The 17,887-nt window shown below is 38.7% G+C and overlaps 1 protein-coding gene across 1 annotated transcript; it reads left to right on the top strand.

Annotated features, from left to right (window-relative positions):
• Nucleotides 1-2,602: 2,602 nt before the first annotated feature.
• Nucleotides 2,603-3,667, top strand: LOC113740701 (putative F-box protein At1g67623). The gene is made up of 3 exons (XM_027268233.2): nucleotides 2,603-2,727; nucleotides 2,828-2,990; nucleotides 3,257-3,667. The coding sequence occupies exons 1-3, from the start codon at nucleotides 2,603-2,605 to the stop codon at nucleotides 3,665-3,667; spliced, it is 699 nt and encodes a 232-aa protein (XP_027124034.2).
• Nucleotides 3,668-17,887: the final 14,220 nt, after the last annotated feature.

Here is a 17,887-nt window from a genome sequence, read left to right as displayed (position 1 = left end):
ATGTTAAGGATCGTCACGTTTCTTTGCATGCTTCTCAGTTCAGCATTGATGGCAGACACCTCCGCCGCGGGTCTAATGCTGACGGGGGCGGTACTTGACGGGGCGGGATCGGGAACTTCAAACCCCGTTGCTCGAGCAAACTCATCACACCAGCCAATGAACGTTCGACAGGGCCTCTGCAATAGAACCACGTTAGCAATCTGAAATATTTGTTCGGAACAGTTGTACCGTGGAACTTACCAGGGCGTTAGCGCAGCGATAGTAGTGGCGCCCCCTGTTTGCTTCAGACTTCCAGACAACGCGAACTGCACAGCTTCGACCACAATTGCAATATAATGTAGGCCAGACCGTGCTATTGGCCGACCCGGCTGAAGACGAAGAAGCCATTCGCAAAGGTTTATCTCCTCCGGTACACCGCCTAACTTTATCCCTGCCAAACACAAGCTGAAGCGCCGCTCCCACGGTGTCCACGGACACCGCCCTTAACAATAATTTGGGGGTTGGAAGGAAGGAATAGGTTTTACTTCACAGTAGTCAACACATTTGTTTGCTCCTTATGTTGACGTTTCGGAACGAATACAGTAAATATGAATAATGTCACAAATTTGTCCCTGAGGTTTCTGACACTTTCACTGGCAACCCCTGAGCTTGTCAAGATTTCACTGACCTCCCTTAATTTTAAGTTTTTTGTAACAATGCAGTCCAAATCTGATTACAATATTATTTTCATCTGTGAGAAGGTATTTTTATATATTTTGTATGCCCCGTTTGGTCCTTGTATTGGTAGAAGATTGAAAGAAAAATAAATTATTGGAATGATTACTGAAGTTGAGGGGTTATAAGTACAATACAAAAAAATTGTAGAGGTCCGGATGTGGCAGGAAAATTGCCGATTTTCACAAATTTAAAGTCACCTTGTAGGTTACCTATTTACCATAAAATAAGTGACTAATTAGACTAATTAAATGGAAGAAACTCGTAATAGTGGAAACCTATACAAAACGGATATATTACTGGGCAATCACCTTTTTTTTTTTTACTTTCACGTATTTAAATCATGTTAAATACAAAACCTATTACTTTTCCTTTCGTAAAAATATTAGTATATCACCTTTTAAATTTTACTTACGCTAAGTAATTGCCAAAAGTATCTGGCGGTTGGTAATTACATTTAACTAGAATTTTGCAAAATTTAATATCTACTGAAGGTGATTAAAAAATTATTACTCGTAGGCGGCAATAGAAGAAGTAATTTGGCGCCAATTTGTGAAAGTTAAATTTATGTATTTAACATACCAGCTCTTTATGGCTCTTTATTGGTTTTTTATGTGTAAAATACCGGCTTTTTATGGGAAACATACCAGGTCTTTATATCCAAATTTTGGTTACATAGCGGCCAAAGGAAAACTAGTATGTTTTGTACCAACTTTTTATGGGCAACATACTACCTCTTTATAGCAGCAAATACTGGCCAAGACAGAACTAGTATGGTTTTTATTAGGAAACATTGAACATACAACGCATACTATACCAGCGCTGAATGGGAAACTGGCATGTTTTGTAGTACGATTTGTCTCCGCTTTTTTGCTGGCAACATACCAGCTCTTTATAGGGAAAATGGGTTTAATAGCGGGCAAAAGGAAACCCGACGTCTGTTTTCTGTGTAACATAAATCAAATATGTGAAAGTTACATAAAATAAAAAATGTTATGAAACAACAATTTGTGAGTAGAGGTCCCTACGTATTCCCAAGAGGATTAATTCATGAAATATTGCTATAGTATGTATAGAAGTTACAATCCATTATAGGTACAATCCTGTACTCATTTTCTCTCATAATTGAATTGAATTATAGTATTTCATGAATTTTAGTTTATAACAAAAAAAATACATAATCATATTATAATAGAGAAAAGGCTTACAAAGGATAAACACCAGCTCTTTATTACTTTTAACCCACTTGGCGAATAAACACCGGCTCTTTATGCCTCTTCTCAATTAATGGGTGACAGACTCCACAAATACATCCGTGGCAGCATACGAGGAGTCAGGCTTGCGGGAGTATATGCATTCAACATCACCTTTTGCCCTTTCGGTTGCCATTTCACCCGCCGGACCTCTCTGCCAAATCTGTGATAGCGACCATTTCCCATACCAGCTCTGGTTGCCGACCCATTACAGCTACGAACTAAGGCTCCCTGTTTATCACTGTGGAAGCTCCTTTGCTCTGCGATGAACGTCGACCAATTTACGATGTAGGTGTACATCGTGACTGTTCATGGTCCCTTGCTACCGGTGTTTTGTTACGGTGCGTATGAAATAACCGTATTGGAATAATACGTTGGTCGGTTTGTAAAATTGTTTCGGATGACTGTTTTTTGACGACAGAATGTTGCGTCGTTTGCAGGAGAAGTTGTGCCTTTCCAAATTTCTGTTCGTTTATCGCTACGGTTACTCGGTCTCCCACAAACAGGGCTATATATTACACCTTATCAATCATTATTGGATTTGATTAGGAAGTAGGTGTTGTTTGAAGTTTACTCCATTCTTGGGCGTTCGACGGATTCACTCGACTGTGGCCAGTAAAAGAAATTAACCGGACATGGCCAACGAACAAAAAGGGCGTTCAACAACCTGCATCCTGTCCCTTCCGACCGAGGTGCTATCCGAGGTGCTTGCACGTGTCGCATCTTGTTCATCCACTGATCTTTTCCGGGCAAAACTATGGTTCGTTCTGGTATTGGTGATAGAAACAGGAAGAGGCGTTTAAAATATATGACATGTTACAATCGTTTGCGTTTAATGGATCATTTCTCTTATTTTGCAGCTGTAAGTTGTTTTACGAAGTTTCGGAAGCAGACAACATTTACCACCGGGTGTCAATGGATAAGTTTGAAATCGTGCCGTGGTCAAAAAACGACCAAGTGTCGAGGTTCTTGAAGAAGTGTAGAGAAAGCAAAAATCCAGAAGCCTTGTATCGAAAAGGAGTGGTAAGCATTGGGCCGAAGTCCCGTTTGCTCGAAATTTTCTAGACTAAGCTGAGGTCATCTATATCATTTGAACTTGATGATGATTTTGGTCTGCACACTTTACCCCAAAACGTATATATACAACAGGTTACTGCAGCTTTCTGCCCCAGTAAATAATTATTGTCCCGCCGCCTTGGATGTTCACGAAGCACTTTTTTTGATTTTTTCGTTACTATTTCCCCGATGACTTTTACGGAAGAGTGTAATATCAACCTTGCACTGTTTAGGTTGATTATTTTACGGACAAGCATGAGGACTCAGCATTGGAATGCCTGGAAGAAGCTGCCATTTCAGGCCATGCGGATGCGGCATATGCGTTGGGAATAATTTACATCTTTCTTGGTGGGGACGAGTTAAAGCGCAAAGGTATGCGACTGCTGAGCGGGTTGAAGAAATCCAGAATTCTTTATGCCAAACAATTTCATCCTCGTCACAATTTGCGAGCGCTGCTGAGGATGATATGGGTCAAGAACCCTTTGTTTCTAAAGCCAACGCCCATTTGTTGTGCCATGACACACGAGAGGAAAACATCTTCATGGCCTATGGATGCCGATGACGTGGAGGAGGAGAGTACATGTGAAGCCTGCGCTTGCGATGAAGAAATTGGAGCAATTTGTGCTGCCCTACCTTATCGTTAGTGTATAAGATTGAATGTTGACAACTCCTTTTGATGCACAAATTTGTCACCATGGTGTACAAATTAATTATGTTTTTTCAGTAAATTGACCGCTACTTCTTACTCTGTTAATATTACTGGTATGAAAAGCTAAATAGCTTATCTTCAATATGTTCTGTTCTGTAAAGTATCACTTTACGTCAATTGACCAGCTCTTTATGGCTTTCCTCCATTATAAGAACAGAGTATCCATTTTGCCATAAATAAAGTTTTTTATCGGGTAAAAAAAAAAAATCCATTTACGTTAATTGACCAGCTCTTTATGGCTCTACTTCATTATACTTCATTATAAGAACAGAGTACCCAGTTTTTCGTAAAAAAAATTTTTTGTTGGGTTTAAAAAAAAATTCTAAGCGATTTACGTCAATTGACCAGCTCTTTATTTCTTTCCTCCATTATAAGAACAGAGTACCCATTTTTCCATAAATAAAATCCAAACATCGGGTAAAAAAAAAAAAACGATTTACAATAATTGACCAGCTCTTTATGGCTTTCCTCCATTATAAGAACAGAGTACCCATTTTTAGATAAATAAAATTTTGTATCGGGTAAAAATAAAATAAAATCGATTTACATTAATTGACCAGCTCTTTATGCCTTTCCTCCATTATAACAACGGAGTACCCATTTTTCCATAAATAAATTGTTCACTCCGATGAAATAAAAATTTAATCGATTTACGTTGATGTTTCTGAACTCTTTATGGCTTTCCTCCATTATAACAACAGAGTACACTCTCGGACATAACTAAATTTATTTATCGGAAAAAATGTAAAAAATAAACTCGATTTACAATAAAAGACGGACCTTTATATGGCTTTCCTTTACAATAAAGTCGATTTACGTAAACAAATTTATTTATGGGATTAAATGAAAATAAACAAGTTCCTGAATAAAACACGAGCTCTTTTTGGCTATCGTCCATAAAGATAATGTTTCTGATTTTTCCATAAGCTAATTCAGGGGAGGTTTGTGAAAGTATCCCTTATAATATATGTGTATATAATATTAATAAATTATATAAATACATAATTACATTTGTTATTATGAATAGATTGTAATATAACCCCTTGTAATTTGCCTTCCGCATAACCCGCTTCGGAATAGACGCTGGAATACCGAATCGGGTTTATCTTGATTTGACCAAATCGGGTTTGCCTCCCCTCCACGCCCGTCCCCGCCTGATCAATTATCCCACAAAAAGCTCGTCTTTGCTGAACTTCTCATACTTTCTCCTGTTTAGCCCATTAAAAGCTCCGTTGTTGTGTAAACACACTTGAAAAGCTTCGGTTTAAACTTTCCCCCCTCCCCCCCTTCTGAAATTTGGAGCAGTTCAGGCGGCAAGGTCCAAATAAATCGGATTTTTCGCGTTCGGTTCCTCTGTTGCTCAACGTACTCAACAATTGAACCGCAGCCCGAAGCAAGCATAGGCAGTAAAATGGAGGCCTGTATGAGTCTTCCAGTGTATGCAGGCATGTGGGTCGACGTACAAGCTCTCGCTGGTGAGTGTATCGATATCACGGAATATCTTAATGCCCAAAATTTGTTAAATTTGCTGGGAAATAATGACAAGTGCTATGATGCAATGGTTAGGGAATTCTATGCTAACTGTAGGGCAAATAAGCAGAAGTCTGTTCTGCGTTCAGTGGTTAGGAATGTACACATGGAATTGTCTGCTGAGGTTTTGTGTTCAGAGTTTGGGTTGGTTGACAGTGGATACACTGTTGACTATAGACGGATTAGCGCAAAGAATGTAGATAAGGTTGCTGTGAAGGGGTACAATGACCTAGAATTTCTTGGAGAGATTCGGCTAAATGGTTACAGAGTTATGAACTTGGGCAAAAAGAATAAGTTTTATGCGCCGTATATGAAAGTGGTCCCACGGCTGTTACATCTGATAATAACGCATAGCATTGTACCTAAAGCCGGAAGTATCACTTCCGTTAGTGCATTAGAAAGAGTTATACTGTGGCATATGTTACACAAACAACCTGTAAACATAGGCAATTTGATCATTGCAACTATGCTCAACAGGATTAGGAAGATTAAGAGCAGGGAGAATAAGAGAACACATCTCCCTTTTGGTATGTTGCTGACCAGGCTGTTTAGGCGCTTTGATGTGCCATTCTTGGCTGACCATGTTGACAAAGGATTTTACGGCCACAAAATGGGAGTATCGTACATCAAAAGACTGGCAGTCAAAGGTGAAGATGGTGGTTGGATGTGGAAGAAATCCTATACCTCTGATGCTGTCATTGGTCAGAATGGGGACGCGAATAGAAAACTTGTAGAAATAAAAGAGATGGATAAGCAGGGGAAGTGTGCTGGGGTCGAGGTGCGGCCGGTTGTGGGGGAAAAAGCACACCTTGAAGAAGTTGTCATACTATATGAACAGACCAGAAAAGGGGCAACTGTATGTGACATTGTTATTTTACTCCTTGTTTCTTCTTCTCGATGGCAACCCAGGAGGATAACCCAATATTTGTATGACTAGGTTGTGGATAAAGTGAAACAAATTTTACAAGGGGTTGGTGCCATCAAAGTGAAGGACTGCGGATTTGAGACATTGCCATTTCTACGAGATGTAAGACATGCTCCTGCGCTTTCCTGTAATCCCCTTTATATATGCTAATACCTTAATTTATTGTCCAGTGTCTACCACAAACTTCCGGCGTACCACCTGATGAATTGAAAGAAGCCGTATGCTTTCATGTCAGACAACTCGTCCCGCAGATGTATGTTAAACTATCGGTACTGTCAATGGCTAACAATGGTCTCGCTTTCATCTCTTTATTGTAATCATGTCAATCATTGTTCACAGCTGTGCCAGTACACTAGATAGGCAGCATCTCTTTGATATTACTAGAGAAGAACTGGAGCAAGTGATGCTTCAGGAGACATGTCTCAGTGACAAAGTAAGTTTTTATGCGATTGCACAGGCCTACCTTGTTCACTGATCTGGCTTTGTATTTCCACTCTTATTCAATGTTTGAATTTGTTCCATTCTGTGAAGGTTGTGACCCAGTACCTTCACTTACTCCAGAAACAATATAAGCAATTTGTTTTCTTCAATCCTATGTTTTGGGTACGTAATGTTAAATTATTGTATGTGCTGTTGTGCCTTGCAAAATGTGGAACTAATACTTGCTTCTCAATCACTTCGTTGTAGCTGAAATGTGTGTTAGACTATCCATGCATATCTCCCGCAACCAAAAAGCCATTCGTTGATCAAAGCAATGACGACTCCATGACAAATCCTGAAAAGGTAAACATTACCTATCATTCTCGCCTTAACATTCTTATACAATATGAGTAGCAGCTGCATGTTAGTGGAATTGGATTCAGCCTAATATGCCTTAGCTTTTAACACATTCGACATTGCTCGTTGTATGCGATTGCAGATTTTTTTCCCAATCATTTATTCAAATCATTGGTTGCTCATGATTGCACATGTCAAGGACAAAGAAGTGTACATTGTTGATTCTATGGACAATTACAAAAGCTTCTACCAAGGTTTGATGCAATCTGTGGTGAGTAAACATCGAAATCGTACCTTAGCTTCATTTCCGAAGAAGGTAACATATTTCTAACATTCGATACCTGCTGTATTTATTTCCTTCTTAGGAATGGATTTTGATGGAAATTTTCCACCAAAATCAACCCTGGACATTTATTCTTGTAAAACACAAACTAAAACAGACAGACGCGGCGAGTTGCGGGGTTTTCACCTTGAAGTTTGCGCAATGTTGGGCAAAGGGGTGTCGGCCACAATTTGTAAGTGCACAAGTATACAACCCCTTGTGGCAAGCTCACTTTATTGCGTCTGACATCATTTCTGAATGTATGTACAGCTTGATGCTGTCATTGCTAGAAAATTTATTGCCTGGGAGATCGCTTTGGGGAAACTTGCGGACCCGTTCGCTTATGCTGCGTTCCTGATAGAAAATAAACAGGCACATGAGGCTGTAACCAGAGGAGATTTGCAAAATGATGCTACCAACGATGTGGGGCATCAGGAAACAGGGAACGGTACATTATGTCTCGCCTTTACTGTAATTGGTTCGTTGCATATGAAGGCAATATTAAATTTTAAATTCTTTAGGGCATTTGCAAATTATTGGTACGAAATTAATCTTGTATAAAGGAAACCATAAAAAGTGTACGTACCTCTGTTCCGATGCATCTCCCCGTGACCATCGCATTCACAAATTGCTTTTCTACTCCCGCTATTCCATTATTAATTGACTTCTGCTCACGACATTGTAATAAATTCTCGACCCCAGATCTTTGCTTTACACTTTCCAATTCCTCTTGTTTGATTTCGCATTATGACATTCAAATTGGATCTCACATGCAAAATCCATGTGCTGAAAAATTGTATGCCTTCATTTTTTCCCCAGTCGAAGGTACAAGGGTAACAAAAAGCCCGCCAGAACTTGCGTCCGCCAATGATTCAAAGAAGAAGCTTCTTATTGTTGATTTGAATGGAGTGGTTCTGGGCAGTGCATTTCGCCATTCGACCAGAAATCGGGAGTTCAACTTCAGGCCACATTGCTTTGAATTTTTGAAGGTGTGTCTGTCATATTTTGAGGTGGCTGTTTGGTCATCGAAGCTAAGGTATCCGCGAACCTATATTTGAATTACTTCATTAACTGGAACTTCAATACAAGTTTTTGTGTTATCATTCGAATTGAAGACATTTGTGTTTTCTGCAGCCACAATATTCAACCAGTGTTGGACAGTCTATCCAAAAAAATGAATGAACGTTTGGAGCAGAGACTGTTATTTGTTTGGGTGAGATGTAATTCACAAATTACTTCGATTGTGTGTAGTCAGTCCGTGTGCAAGACTTCTGATAAAGGAAAGTCGGGAACAATCAATATTGTGCAGGATCAGTCGCGGTGCACTATGACACAAACCAGCCTTAGGGAAAATCCAAGCAAAACGGTCATGTTTAAGGACCTAAAACATGTGTGGGGAGAATACAAGTCGTACAACAGCTCTAACACGATATTAGTCGATGATTCTCCGTATAAATCATTCCTTAATTCTGTAAGTGCACCATACCCACTGATCGTTATGATGTATATGTTCCGGTATGCACAAATATGTGTATAAGGGCTAACTGTTTCCATATTACTCATTCTTCAGCCGTACAATGCAATCTTCCCCACCTCTTATACATCTTACACTGTAGAAGACAATTATTTGGGTAAAACGCGGTTCGCGATGCTTTGAAATGTGGCTTTTGCTACGGTAAGCACAGCCTGTTCAGCTAGCCTGACACAAAACATATTTGCAGATCCTGAAGGAGATTTTGTACGACACCTGAAGAAATTGGCCAGTGCTGATAATGTACGAGATTTCATTAAGCGAAACCGTTTTGGACAATCACCTGTAACAGAAGGCAGTGTGGATTGGCACTTTTATGTTAATGTTGTCAGCAAGCTTGGACTGCATAACACAACAAAGCAAGTGACGCGCAAACGGGAAGCCCCAAACAGATATTCTCCGGAGGTATCCATTGCATTCATGTTCAGGAATATGTTCACAATAGTTCAACACCTCGTTATGATAGCTAAAATTGCGTCTGATCATATGCACAGAGCAAGAAAAAAAGGAAAATTTGAAAGCATGAGGAAGATCAGTTTATGGACCGTTCACTGTACGGAGGCTTCTCCAAACCATTGGAAGGAGAGAACCTCTCTTCTGATGGGACACACAAGCAAAACTGTTGTGCTTTAGTGAGACACTGGGCCTGTCTAATTCATATATGTTGGTACTACTTTCTTCCCCTACTTCTGTTTTTGTTTGCAAAGGATACAAGCTGAGTTTTTTTTATGCAAATTCTAACACTGCCGGCAGTTGGAAATCACCCTATTGTCTGCAGGTTATTGCATTTGGATGAGCAAAAATTATCAGATAATGGCTGTAATTGCTGTCAAATGCAGGATGCGTCAGCCATATACTCCTGCTACAAACGTTGGCATGTAGTAACTTTAGCCTGTTAGTATTGTAATTGTTTGTTGGCAACTTCTCGTCTAAACATTAAGGATCTAAATGTCACACACTAAATCTGTCCGTCTGCTTAACCTCTCGGATACGTGCAATACTAACAGTTGGTCAGGGAGCAATGGTTCACATTAATTGAGCTAGGCTCCTTGCTTTGCGTCTGTACCAAAATAAAGTCCAGCAATGGAATCTGTTAACCAACACGAAGTCTGTATGAGTTGGAGAGATGTGGAAAGACAGAATTTTATGAGAATGCAACTTTACATATTTGCCCTTTCAATTTTTAAATCAAAGTCCAAAGATTAGTTTTCTTGTTCCAATAAATAGAATATTTGAGCAAGACAAATTTCTAAAACGATTGCATATGCATTCCTACAAGGTGAATAATAATAAGTTGCGTTTCCAAATAATAAGTTGCTATTTTTTTCTTGCATCTTGACCTATTTGCCCAATTTTACTCAAAATGTTAACCTTCAGCTCATTGACATTCCACATATATACTTATAAATGTATATTATATGTGCATATATTTATAATATATATGTGTATGTGGTAATAATATATTATATAATTATACTTATATTTGTTATTATAAATATACTAAAAATTATACTACTTAATATATAATATTCTCTATAATTATAAAAAATATTAGTACAATTACATAATGTATTATATAAATAAATATTATAATTATTTAAATAAATAAATAAACTAATTCTAAATATTTTGGGATAATTTCATAACACAACAATCCCGGTCACTTTCGTAATGTATCACTTTCCCATAAAAGACCAGCTCTTTATGACCTTCCTCCATTATAAGAACAAAGCACCCCTTTTTCCATTAATAGATTTATTTATCGGATAAAATATATTAAAACTCGTTTTCCAATAAAAACCCAGCTCTTTATGGCTTTTGTCCATTATAAGAACAGAGTACCCTTTTCCATAAAAGAATTTATTTATCGAATAAAAATAAATCAGTTGTCTGATAAAACACCAGCTCTTTATGGCTTTCGTTCATAAATTATCCAGTTTCCCATTTTTCCATACGCTAATTCAGGGGAGGTTTGTGAAATTATCCCGTATAATGTATATGTGTATATAATATTAATAAATTATATAATTTTAATTATATAAAATATTAGTTATGGGTGACAGAACGGAACAAGAGAATTACGGGTGAATTATAGGTGAAGAACGTTAAAATTTTAGTTATTGGTGAATTATGGGTGACGAACGGAACAAAGCCCAGTTTTGTGATTCCTCGACTTGCTCGAATTTGAGAAAGTACATGACACAGTGACAGCGCCACCGAGAAAGCTTTGCAGTGCATTTAGAAATTTATTTTAGGATATAGTGGGAAATTTAGGAAATTTCCGAATTTATTAAAGGCGTTGTGTTATAAAAGTCAACCTCTTTATGCCTTTCTTCCTTCATACAGTCACCTAATTACCCAAGTTCCTCAGCTACAAATTCATTTATCGAAAAGCAAAAAAATAGACCCGTTGTTGATTAAAGAATAGCTCTTTAAGGCTTTCTTCCGTTAAACTGACACAGTCCCCGACGTGCATCAAATACAAATGTATTTATCGGACGAAATTGCTGTTAAACCCGTTGTTGAAAACTGTCGATCAGCTCTTTATGGCTTGCGACCCTGTTACACTGACAGAGTAGTATCCAGGTGCCTTAAACACAAATGTATTTACCGGATGAAATATAGTTAAAGCCGTTGTTGAATAAAGATCAGCTCTTTGTAAAAGAGCAGCTCTTTATGGCTTTCTCCGTACTAGGTTACCATTTTCCGTAAAAAAAAAATTCATTTATCGGCTAAATGTAAATTAAACCCCTTTTCCAATAAGCTCTTTAAACAATTTCCTCCGCTATGACAACAGAGTACCAATATCCCATACTTACAATTTTACTTATCGGATAAACTTTAATTCAACACGGTTTGCAATAAAACACCAGCTATGTATGGCCTAATTTATTTGTTCGATAAATCGGATCGATATTATACTTGACTTCCGTTTACCCGTTAGCATAGAATGCAAAGCAAGAAACTAACCTATTGCAGGTTTAAACTCCGTTTTAAGACAAATTGTTTCGGATACGTCAACACACCTAATTCATAAACTCTCGCGAAACATATATTTAAACGCGTTAATTATTAATTACCACAAATCAAATATTTCAATCTTTTTCCATTTCTTTCTAATGAGTGCATACAATGGATCACTGTGCGGTTGTCATAACCAACCACGAATCTTCTCTTAACTCTCCACCACATGAACATTGTGGTACTCGTTATCCCCATTGCAGGGTCTCCCCACACCACCGCCGGCGAGTTTGCTCGGTTGAACTTTGCTTTCCCTTCCTCTAATGAAACTCATACATACACACCAACCGCTTGCCTTACTATGCCAGCTTTTGCACTGTCTCCGTCTTCTACATTTTGGGCTACGACGACGTGCATCCGAGTATGACAACCCCTATTACATGCCCCTTTCCACAAAATGCCGCTACTTTGTCTCTCTATCTTGCCACCTTCATCCAACCTCAACTTTATTCATCTCCAACCGGGTGTGCATGTTCGCTTTCCGCATAATTTGATGACGGACAACGTTGGCATCATCCAGAACCAAAGACAGTGCTACTTTGCGCCGCTCCTGCTCCGAATTGTACTGCACCGATAAATTTGTTACTATCTCCATCGTTCGCAACCAAAGCAAGCAAACACAACTGTTACACCACAGGGCGCCATTCCTTTTTGCTTACCTCATTCCATTTCCAGCTTCCAATTCCACTTGATAACATATCCATGTACTTCAGCATGAATAACCCACAATCCCACCTGCATTACAAACCATAACCGCAAATTTAGACACAACCGTTGCTGAACCATGTCAAAAACTTCCAAACCTATGCACGTGCAACTTACGCATTCCGTTGCTGTGGACATGTGGCTGCAGCTTTTATTTTGTACAGCCAAAGGCATGACGAATACTGCCCCTCCAAACCATAAGTCAGCGCTGCTTCCAACCTTTCAATCTTAGGGCCATACAACAAAAACATATGCGATTTTAAGTATACTGCCACCAATTGTAAAGGTGATGGTCGTGTTCATGAAATGTTTGACAAACCAACTTAGTTTACCATTGTCTCCACGGAGCTGCGCCTATTAATTTCCGTTTCCTCGTGTCCTCTCATTGAATCATAAATTAATACTTCTTCGCTTGCCATGTCCACCACACACATATACCAATGCTCATTGTGCCACATTGGCACGAATATCTGAAGCATAACGGCGGTTAGTTGGTCATCGTCATGGGAATCTGTATCTATTCCATTATGCTACATAACAGGGCAGCTTCTCGTACCTTCTCACACTTTTTTATATTACCTCCTACTTTACATTCCTGTAGATATGTACAGTAGAGCTCGTCTGCTGATTTGTTGAACTCCAAAATCTCTTGCTACAACACGACAGTAAAATATGACATTTTAATATGAATGTACGTACTCACACCCCCCAACTTTGGCCGAACACTTGTACCTGAAACCAAGTTGGCATGAACCACCATCGAATAGACTGATCTACAGCACGCCTTTGCTGCCTTGCTGTTTTCATCGCACAATAGCAATTTATTATCTGCACCAAACTCAAGTCACATCACTTCGTCCTCCATGAAACAGTCCACATAACACCACCCAATTTCAATCCCTCGATTTACTCACATCGCATGCCATGGGTTTTTCAGGAAGCAAGGACCCCATTGCATCCCGGCTTGCTGTCTGCCCCTTAATTGACACCAGTACTTCCCTGTCATTACAACAGGGTACATTAATCTTTTCCCTATTTGTATTACGGTTTCATAATCTACAAACTTGATATCATCATTTTCAATGATGAGAGTTAAAACGGCCAGAGTTGGTTCGCTCTTCCTCACTAATACAGCCAGCAATCACGGTTTCAATGACTCAATCAGTCCTTAGGGTCATTGAGTTAGCCTAAGGCGGTTATGTACTCACCATAAGGGTCATTGAGTTATCATTGTAGTTCCATTCTCAAACTTCTTGAATACTCACCTTTTTTTCTATATGTTCACCTAAGTTACCTACCCTTGCTTTTTATATAAGCAGGCATGATTGACAGCACACAAAATGTAAGTTCTATGCTCACTTGTAAACCAATTTTAACTGCTTCCAACATTTTCGTTGCTATGCCCTCTCCCCTATGGGGATAATCATACTACATATTTAGTCAACCTTATAATTGCAAATACTTTTCTGTCCCTTTTGCCATTGCAATTTCAAATAAAGGATAAAACAAAATAGAACTGTTGATTTAACAAATCCAGTACATACCCTTGCGACAGCTGAGTGTCAAACAAGAACTTCAGTATTTTTGCTCGTCCCTCACTCAATTTTTCGCCGATAGATGCCAGCCTCGTTTCCTGCTACCACAAAAATATTTCATCTTTCATTGTCTATATTTTCCCATACTTTATTAATTCTGGAACGTTGGAATACTCACCTTTGCCAATAAAGCAACCATCTTCGTTTGACGCTCGTTCATCCCACTGCTATCCATCTGTACATAAAACTACAATTTATACTTTACTTTTCTAATGCTACGAAATACCTTGCCACAAACCGATGCATACCTTTATTCTTTTACCTTGCCTTCTGTTTTGTTTGTCTTCCCACACAGGCTTCTCCGTATTGTCCATCCTTAGTCTCTTTCTACTCCTCCACTTTGTAATTTTTGATGCACTCTTTTCACCCATTTCAGTACTATTCGTAGTTACTCTATCATTTTCACTCCTGCTTTTGGACCTAACATCTGGCGTTGTAGGACTAATCTTATGTAACTCACTCCCTCTTTTAACATTACCACGCCAATCGTCCTTCTGCCCACCCTCCACACCAAGTGCCCGGTTTGTTTTGCACACCCTTCCACTTTCATACATGCTCCTCAGCCTTTCGAAACGACATTCAATCATTGCTTCCATTCTACCAATACTATCCTTCACATCTTTATTACCACATTCAATTTCAATCAGTCTTCTATCGATGTCTTCTCTACAGCTTATGTTATTGTAAAACTGCACATTGCCCTGTCACTACAAGCCTTCAGTTTTGTACTACTAGTAACGTCACAAAATGCAGCTTGCAATTTCAACAACAATTCACACGAAAGGATTTTACATTACCTGTTCCCCCTCAAATATGTGATTCCTCCTCAATATTCGCACGCTTTCATTAATCTCGTACCTTCCCCAAAACCTTAGCCTCGGCCCTCTCGGCTGGAACTTGCGAAACTCGTCCTCACCCTCGATATAGAATCGTTCCAGATAGTAAATCTGCATGGACAAACACGCCTACCATCATTTACAGGTCCTTTATATCAAACTATAATTTCATTATTCCAGCAATTCCTTTCTCTAATACAAAATGGTGCGTATTTCTTATACCATCAAGAAAAGTGCACATCCCGCTATTCCGTTGCCGTCTCTATCACGGATGCTCTTCACCAAATTGTCTAATATGAATTTCGACCAGTTCAAATTTTCCATATTCTCCTCTGTAGCCACTACAGCCACCAGATCCCGGCTCACTGTGTCATCCAAACTTGGTGCTAACAACCTACCAACAACAAACAGTACGAACTTCACTTTGAATTCTAAGCCTTCGTTATGCAAACTACATATACTGTGCCTCAATTCCTCCACTACAATTTCACCGCTATTTATTCTGATATTCAATTCTCTTTCCAACTCTGTATCCATCTCTTGCCTTCGCTTTTCGCTTTCAATATCTTTCCCACGGCTGCTCAAGCCAAGTACACATTCCACATCCTCGGCTGTCACCTGTAGACAGTACCCATGAACGTTCAGTGTCCTCCGATCTACATCAAAGTTATCCACCAGCCAGTTCAACATCTCTTCGTCAACCTCTACTCCCTTCACATTCAAAATTGGACCGAATCCAAAGTCTCTGACAGCCTGCCGCTGCTCATCCGAGAGCCAATCCACCATATTCTTCACGGAATGAGTTGAGTGGCTTACCATTGTTTCCGCCGTCCGACGAATGCCCTTCCTTTCACTGCTGCAACTTTTATAATTCGAAGGTGTTCCACTCTCATGCATCAGCGATACTACATTTTCGCTTTCTCCTTCGCTATCCCACTGCATATCCGAAGCATCTATTTCGGCCGCCAGCTCCATAACAAATCCCTATCTTCTGCTATTCCTCCTGCTCCGGTTTTGGCGCTTCTTCCTTTCTAATACGCCTGCTCTTGTTAGCTTATCCAGTAAGCTTCGCGCCTTCTTTCCCTCCCGTACTTTCGCGTACAAACCCTCACTTTGCCAGTTGCTTAATTTCGCCCCCTCCACATTTCACGTGCGCACATGGAGTCCCCTTCAACGCCCAATAGCTCTTCCGGTTACAAGTCACAAAAGCCCTTTCCACGTGCCCAGCCAACACACTTCCCCTGCCGTTTGTGGCCACAAATGCTTCAATGTCTTTTCCCTTAACTTTCCACACCTCTGTTTTGACATCTAAACATACTGCAGCAACATCCGATACATTAGGAATATGTTTGGCACGAATATCACCAAAATAAATACTCCCTCCCTTTTTTATAACTGACGTTTAAGAAATTTGCTCTTAAGTACTTTTATCTGTCATTTTACTATTCCCATGCAGCATTAATTATTTTTTTCACAATTTTACCCTTTTATCTCTCTTCTCCAATACAGGGTTCTTAATTACTACTCCTAGTAATTATTGCTTCTCTTTTGTAACAACCATTTAGTATTCTAGTGAGAGAAAACATGGGTGAATTGGACAATTAATGAGGGTACAAAAGGAAAGTAGTGTATAGATTTAAACAATGAAAAACTTTTCTTAATTGGTGTGCAAAACCTTAAACGTCAGTTATAAAAAAAGGGAGGGAGTAATTGCAATGTGCAACACACGTGAATGCCAGACTTTAGATCTTTTTGTAATCATATAGTCTTCCTGAATAATAGACATGGGTTTATCAGTAATCATCCAGTCTAAATTTCATCTTTCATGCGTGCAAACTGTTGTCAAAGAACTTTTTAACCCTAAACAAAAAGTTATTGCTCATGAAAACTATTTTTCCATTCGAAAAAAAAAGTTTTGATTTGGAAGAGAGTTTCTTATTTAGGGATGACTTATCCAAATAAAACATTTAACAACAATGGAAACTAACCCCCTGCTATTTAACCATATGAACTTGCGTTCAAGGAAGTAGATAGTAGTATAAATACGGCGACTGGAAATCTAAAATAAGAGAAGGAGCAGAACTTAAAGTAAAAAAAATCATAAATCTAGTAAAATCAAGAAACAAAACAGATTATTTATTTGAAAATGCATGATCAATTTTGGATATTTCAATAGATTATCGTAATCACAAAGTCTCTTTTAATGACTAAAATGGTTTCACAATTTAATTCATGTTAATAATTTTTTTTGTTTACAGTATTCCTTTATGTACCCAAATATTAATTAATAAGACTCTGATCGATGACAATTTTAAGGAATCCACGTATTCATCACATTTAGGAAGTGGGACACCAATAACTCTTTTTTTTTTTGCGTAAATCTTAAGTTTGAATGTGTCTTTATGATATTAATTGGTAGTTGATTGAGTTAAAAAAGAAACTTAAATTCTCCCTATGCAGTTAAAAAAGATAGCTGCAAAAATGATATAAATGAGCCATTGAATTAATTGCCAAAATGAAGGGCATAGAAATAAGCCACGTCATGATTGAGAAATAAGCCAACAAATTTGTAATCCTTAATTGTAAAGAAAATTGATTCTTTTTAATGTACTCCATACCATTTTCTGCAATTCTTTTTCTTTTTTTTTTTTTTGTTAAATTGGCATGCTGTTCATAGACCTCTTAAACCAATAATATAGTTCACATTTTGGTCAGACAGCGTATTGGATTGGTTTGCCCCAAAGGATTCTTTGCTATTACAAATACTAATTGGTCAGCAGAAATTAGTTCCATAGAGGAAGGTTTTATTTCTTGAATTCTTGGTCAATGAGATCAATAATGTCCTTCCCCTCGTAAAGAACCCACAGTTGAAAGATGCTCCTTTATCTTTATCCCACCAAAGGACCCACAGTT

Source organism: Coffea arabica, chromosome 4e (genome assembly GCF_036785885.1).
Source record: "Coffea arabica cultivar ET-39 chromosome 4e, Coffea Arabica ET-39 HiFi, whole genome shotgun sequence".
In the NCBI taxonomy this organism is placed as follows: domain Eukaryota; kingdom Viridiplantae; phylum Streptophyta; class Magnoliopsida; order Gentianales; family Rubiaceae; genus Coffea; species Coffea arabica.
Note: the sequence above shows the minus strand (reverse complement) of the source record. Positions and strands in the feature narration are given on the sequence as shown.